General features: G+C 37.8%; 1 protein-coding gene across 1 annotated transcript in view; it reads right to left on the reverse strand.

Moving 5' to 3' along the window:
* me1 (malic enzyme 1, NADP(+)-dependent, cytosolic) overlaps positions 1 to 7,269 on the reverse strand; it is an 81,239-nt gene that overhangs the window by 53,399 nt on the left and 20,571 nt on the right. The window contains exons 2-3 of the mRNA XM_024268224.1: positions 4,655 to 4,788; positions 2,465 to 2,614 (exon numbers count right to left, since the gene is read on the reverse strand). Of these exons, the coding sequence (XP_024123992.1) occupies positions 2,465 to 2,614; positions 4,655 to 4,788 (284 nt within the window). The remainder of the gene's footprint in view (positions 1 to 2,464; positions 2,615 to 4,654; positions 4,789 to 7,269) is intronic.

The following is a 7,269-nucleotide window of genomic DNA, read 5'->3' on the forward strand; positions in this document are numbered from 1 at the left end:
CAAATCAGTTCAATCCATCTTTGATCTGAACTGACTTATAAACCTGACATACTGACCAATACCCTGCCTCTCATAGCAGCTTTCTAGAACTGGAACTTTTAATATTAAAGCAAAAAAGAGGAAAGCATGAGCTTTCTGTGACAATAATAAGTAAAGAATCTGGATGTTTTTACATGAATGTAGCACCAACAAAAAATATACTAATAGATTGATTTTTATGTGTCTGTTTCTTTAGTTTTTCTTAGATGAACCTTTTGAAAGGCAAACATTTTAATGCATTAAACAATCTCAAAAACTTGTGATGCAAATTAAAATATTGTAGATGTTTTAAGCTCTGCTGTTATTACCGGTTCTTTCTCACATCAGAAGACCTCAGAATGCTGGATTTTTACTCACCAGAGAAGTATTTTTGTAAAAACACATTACAGATTACTTTGATTATCTTGATTTGACATTAGCATGAAAAAGCAGTGCACTGTGGGAGTTCACTTTTCATCAGGAGGTGCAGGTTCACGGTATGCATGTCACTCAAAAGCAGCATTCCCTTGCAAGACCCCTCTTGTAAATGCATGTGTTTTGAATGTTAAATTGAACACATAGATATATACTTCTTTACAATCTGTCCTTTGAACAGATATCTGCTTTTAGTGCCCTTTCTTTTTTTTTTTGATACCATTTGTGACACAGTCCTTAAGTTTCCATATTGTTTTGTAGTGACTCCAGTCTGCACTTTAAGTTATTTTTTGAGTGTTGTGTTTTAGTCCTCAGTGTTGAAATGCTTATTCACTTTAAATGTGGCTATCGCTTCTCTTCACTGTGGTCAGTGTTGTTTAGTTGGGGTGTTTTTTCAGTTTTTCGTCTGTGGCTTTGACCCACCTGCAGTGGGGCTTTTTGCTGTAACTGGAATTACAAAACCTTCACTCTCCCTCGCTTGTTACGTCATCTCAGTTGTTTGTGTATAGTTTGCTGTGGAGACACTTTTGCACATTTAAAGACCCACTCAAATGAAAATTGTGTTTTTAAAATGTTCTTATGGCATTTTTCTCATGATGGAGCACATATATGAAGAAAATTAAAACTAAAACATTTTATTTCTAAGTACTTCTTTATTCAAACCCTTGTTAATCAGGGGCAGTTAAAAAAAAGCAGTTTTTTTCTCATTCCCAAGTCGTCACATATTGATGTTTGGTTAAGGACCCCTTTGCGTCCCTATTTTGGGTGTCCCCAACTTGTTGTTTTTTGACATGTTGGCTGTTGGTAAAATCAAGGGTCTGCAACCCTCGGGAAGCGATAACAGATGTGGAAGTGGTCTTCAAGACGTGACCGGTACCCTAACCCAGTACCGGCTCTCTAACCCGGAACTGGACGCAATATCAGACGCGGTACATGATGCGAACCGGTACAAGAGAAGGTTTTCAGACAGAGAAGTGGTGCGCTCCCCGTCACAGTACTGAACTAGTTCCTTGAATTAGGGACCTGTAATTTAATGGGAACAGCCAGCACTTCACAAAACGATGAGTTGGGGTCACCCTAAATGTCAATTTTTGACGTGGAGGGGTCCTTAACCAAACGTCAAAATGTAACAACTTGGGAGAGAGAAAATGTTGGTTGGGAAAAGCTTGTAGGTGTAACATAAAACCTACACTTGTAGGCCACAATCGTTATGCTCCACTCCATTCTGATGCATCAAATAGAGCATGAACGTCTTTGTTGAGCTGGAATCAACAAGTGAATAGCTCCAACTTTGCTCACTATTTTTGTTGCATCACTAATGTTAGCCTGGGGGTGTGAGGGGCTGTAAGCTAGCAAGAGAGAGTGTAAACAAAGGGATGATGGGAAATAAGGGCAGGTTTACTCCACTCCAAAGGTCTTGCCCACAACTCAGAGGTGAATTTCTAACAAACTCCTGCTCCTCTGCAGAAACTATGTCCAGAAAACCACCGTTTTTTTTTTTTTTTTNATCATCATAATTAAAATACTCTTGAAATAGATCAAAAAATGATCAAAGTGGGATTTTAAACAATATATTAACAGTTATATGATATATTTTTAATTGTAATGTTTTGCTAAAGTTTTGTCTTAAATATGACATCAGCTTATTTCAGAGACCTTCATTTGTGCCTCTTCCTGGCTGGATGTTATTCTTCATCTTTGTTCAACTCAAAGCTTGAATCTTCCAGCAGCTGCAAAGGTTTGTATTGTACACAGTATTGCAGTGTGGTGTTACTGACAGCCTCCCATCATAAAGGGAGGGGTTTCCATGTGAAGAGAGAGTATTAGGCAACTGAAGACAATACAAAAAAAAAAACAAAACATAAACATCTGATGACTGTAGTCCAACTTGTGTCAGTAATTGTTGCAGGAAACGCTTTACTTTTTGTGAAAATCGCTGCAGGGAAGATTTTGGCTGACACTGATTTTCCCGGACGTATTTAAAAGTTCAAACAACTGTTGTTGGACTCACCTGGGTCTTCTGAATATGAGGCCATATTGCTGGCAGGCCAGGCCAACGGTGGGGGTGTAAATGATGGGCATAAACCTTTCAACATCCGAGGTGATCAAACGGTAGAAGAGCTTCTCGTTGCGGTCCTGGAGCCCCATCAGGAACACGTATCTGGAGGTGACAAAAGACAGCATGATAACCTTTACAGAGGGGAATAAGAATTTGTGAACCAAAAACTGTTAAACCTTCTATTTTTCTGAAAGTTTTGTGCAGGACTCTGCAACAAGAAGAATAGAGGAGCTCAGTGTAACAGTGCAGATGTAGAAGAAGATCAGTAACTATATTATATGGATCCTGAAAAAATTAAAGTGACAATGTAAAACTAATCCAATCTGAATAAAAACAAGCATTAAAAGTGCTGCATGTGCAGCTGCATGCAACAGTCACATACAAGAAGAAGCGCTTTTTCCATTACTGTGACTCTGATTAAAAACGCATTTGATTTATTATCTTCTAAACAAGTTTCATTTGAATATAATGTCAGCTTTTTCCCACTGACTTAGTTCAGAACCACAGTTTGATTAGGAAATTTTCCTCAATAATGTTTCACAGCCAAATATGGAGTCAATAAGAGGAGCGGGGACCTATAAATAAATAAAAATTCAATTGACAAGCATTGCTTGCTAGTTGAGTTTCTTCTTTTCCAAGCTGCTTTTTTCCAATCTGTGCTCATTTTGAGCTGTAGATGTAACTGCAGACAGAGTGAAACATACCAAACCTTTTCTGATCTGAATCCACCCTTACTTACTCTCATACAAAAAAACAATCCTGCAGTTTGAGGTTGTTTTAGAAAAAGCTGAGAAAATTTAGAAAGAATATTTTTAGCTTTTCCAAACTAAAACAAGCTAAAAGTGTCTAACAGTTTTCTGTAGAAATTGTGCAAAGTAAAAACCAGCATGCAGGCCTCAGAACCAAAGAAGGACTGAGAGCTGCAGAGCTGCAGACTGTGTGTAAACAGAGCAGGCATGAGCAGAGATAACCAAACAGCCTGAAGCTCCAAAACACTCCAGTCCCACAGACAGACTGTCAGTGACACTGACGTGGGGCATGGGAATGGCAGTGACTGCTTTTAGATGTTGATATAGAGTCTTTGCTAAAGCTTTCAACTAAGTGACTCTTCAAACAAAACCATTCTCTGTCACATTGGGAGTGACAGCTGCTGGAACTGGGAGACAGCTGCTGACAGACAGCTGGAAAAGTACATGAGAGGATTTAAAGGCCCACGCCAATGAAAAGCAAATGTTGGTGTTTTTAAACATGTTATTGTGGATTTTTTCTGATAATGCAGGACATGTATAAAACAAAAATAAAATTATACTTTTTTTTCTTCAAACTGTTGGTAATCAGGAAGAGACAAAAAATGTGGTTGGAAAAAGCTTGTAGGTGTGACGTAGAACCTACAATGGTGGACAACAAGCTCCATGCTCTGCTTCATTCTGATGCATCCACTTGTAGACGAATAGATCCATGTATGTCATTGGCTTTAGTGAAGGTTGAAGTCGAGTACCCTAGAATTTTCCCAGAAGTCTTTGCGAAAAGCAAGTGTGCATCGATGGTCACTACATAAGCAAATATAGACCACAATGCATTGCGTCTGAACAATTTTTACCAAAAAAATGTCTTTAAATGCACTTTTTTTAAACAAACTATCCCCATTTTCATTAAAAAGAGTGTAAACAGGAATGACAGATTTATATTGAACTTGTTATCATATTTATGCTAAATCATAATTTAAAAAAACAGTGGAAACGCTTTTAAAGTAATTCAAAGATGATCGCAGAAGGACTTTAAGATGATCAAAAAACCTAAACTAACAGTTCAGTTAACAGTACATTGACAATGTGATGCTGTAAATGGTGATGGAAAATTTAAATCTGAGGTGAAGCTTATAAATGGTCACTAAGGATGGTAAATAAACGACAGGAAAAGAGATGGAGGAAAGGTAGTAACAGGAAGAAAAAGGGGAGATGGAAGGTTAGTGAAGTCAGTGAATGTGTGTGTGAATAATTCAGATCTCTAAGGGTGATAACTAATCTGGATTCTGTGTTTGACAGCTTCCAGATGTGGGCTTTACTCTGACATTCAGATAATACAAAACCTGATAGAAGTGAGTGATTTCAAACCCCAACAAGACTTTAGTCTCCGTCTTACCTGTCCAGGTCATCTCTCTTCATGTCGTAGTTCTTGAGCACTCGCAGAAGCTGGACGTCCTGGCTGATGAAGCAGGGAGGCAGCAGGCCGTGGATCCCCAGCTGGAGACGCTCCTCCATGGAGAAAGCCATGCCCTGCAGGCAGACGCACAAAACACTGTCAGTCCAGCACAGCAAGCATGACAGCACCCTGAAACACTTTTCTGCTGTGCAAAAATCTTAGCTTTGTGTCTGAATTTTGAGATTAAATTATCCATAGTGATGATTAAAGTTTAAACACAAATTGGAATAAAAACCTTCTTATAACTAATTTGGCTGTTTTAAGCGTTTTATTTATTTGTATAAAGAAAGTATTAGTAACATCAGTGGCTTCATAAGTCTCCTTTGAATTAGTACTTACAGTACATAAATATGAGCATTTTTACTAACTTAAATCTGTGAAACTCTCTCTTTTAGTTTACTGATCATGTTCATATTGTAAGTGTTTTAATATTTTTCTCCTGAATACTAAAAAGTGAGATGTTGAAGGTGTCTGCTATGGAGTTTTCCCACAGAGGATCTCCCTTTAATCCCTAAATCCTGCCAGCTCACAGCTATGTGTGATGTCCGGTTTGACAAATCGTAAACTCAAAAAACGTTGAGAAAAGAGACCAAACAAATGCACTCTGACCTCTGCTTTTAATTTTATAATGCTCACCTCTGACCCCTGAGCCACCATAAAGAAATGAATGCACACATGCAGTATTATTGCAGAGGTTGATACGACAGAAAGCACACCAGATCACACAGAAACTGTGACAGTAAAACTAAAAACATTTCTATGAGAGGTAAAAAAAACAACTTAAATAAAAAAGTTTTTTAAATAAAAATGTGTATAGGTTTCCTTAATCTTTTGCAATAGTCTGCTGTAACAGTAGAAAAGATTTAAAGTCCCCCATGACATTTTTTTATTTTAAAAAAACTTTCAATTATGATTATGATTATGAAGTTTTTAACCAAAATTCCACAACCTAAATGTCTTAAAAAGCCATTATTCATGTTGATCTGAAGGCTCTGTTTCCAAAATCTCCTCTGAGGGGGCGTGGCTTTTGGAGCTGTGTAGCCCCACCCCTGAAATGCAAAATGCAAAAACGAACTGATTTCTGTTTTCATTTGTTCTCTTTTAAAAGAAAAATGCCACACATACATGTTTAAAACTCAAAAAACATTATTTCCATGACTTTATGGTAGTTAAAGATGAGCAAAAATTAGAATAAGGACTCTTGTGGTAATCATGTAATCAGAGAAAGAGACAGAACATATTCGACAAAAGGAATTCAGCTAAATTAGTCGGTTAATCTGCTGGGATGTCATAAAATTTGGCAAGAAGCAGAAAACAAAGTTCTAATCTTGACAGGAAATGAACTACAAGTGCAAACCACAGACAAATGGAAATTTTATTGGCCTTACATAACAATAAACAGTGAAAGAGTAAAGCGAGATGTCTTCAAAGTGTTGATCTTAGATTGGATCTGAGCGTTTTTTTAAGGGGGAAAGAATGAGAGAAACTTTCTAAATGTGCCATTTCCCTTTTGGCAGAACCTCTGAAAGAACTCTGAAATGAAATGTGTTTTTACAGTTTGCAGAACAAGCTATGGGGAATGACTGCAGGCAGTTACCAAAACATGTAGGTGCCCATTTTCAGAGGCAGTCTTTTTTCAAAAGAGGTCATCTATTACACGGGAAAACTCCAACTGTCCTTCATAAATGATGCACTTACAGTCTGTACTTACCAGACCTCAAACAGACAAAAGTAGCTCTGAATTACAGCCTTCTGAAATTATCAGAAATACTTTTTTTGGCTTTGCATCTCACATCAGTCGTGTTTGCAGCAGCTGTTGGCCCAGCCTGGTTGACCATGAACGATGTGTGGAAGAAAAGAGTCTTAAAATACTCAAAGAAAGCCGAGTTTAAAATGCGGCTCCTAAATCAGCCGGTCCTGCGATGCTCTTTCATTAAGTGAGATGCATTCACTAACTGCAGCCGTTTTCACTGTACAACTCCTTAAAGAAGAACAATGCTGCTTCTTATAACTTCACATTCTGACATAAAATAAACTCACACTCCAGCCTGAAACTTTTCTGACGCAGAGACCCTTTATCCGTGCTGACTTGCACTTCCTCTGGGATAAATGGTCCTCTCATTGCACAGATTTGCTGAAGAGATTTACACACAAGCGTCGCTATAATTAGAGCACGCAACTTTGTGTTTACTTTTCACTTTCCCAGAGTTTGAGAGCTCTCAGGCTTTTCACAGTCGATTTTCACTTCGAGCTGGAGATCCTACATCTGGAAGCAGCTCAAAATGTCTCTGCTTCTATTTGAATTAACCAACTATTTCAAATTACAGAGCAATTCGGTACCTGCTTTAGTCATTTCTGGCACCTTTAAAACATATTTCTTCAAGTAAACAGACATTATTTTAAAGAAATGATCCAACACTGGAAAAAAATGATTGATCCTTTATCAATGGTCAATAAAACTTGGCTTGTTTCCATGTTTTTTTATTCCTACCTGCAGTACCCAACCCCTACTCTGCTAATGCTAATTAGCAGAATACTTTGGATATAAACTAATG

This window comes from Oryzias melastigma, linkage group LG16 (genome assembly GCF_002922805.2).
Source record: "Oryzias melastigma strain HK-1 linkage group LG16, ASM292280v2, whole genome shotgun sequence".
Taxonomy (NCBI): domain Eukaryota; kingdom Metazoa; phylum Chordata; class Actinopteri; order Beloniformes; family Adrianichthyidae; genus Oryzias; species Oryzias melastigma.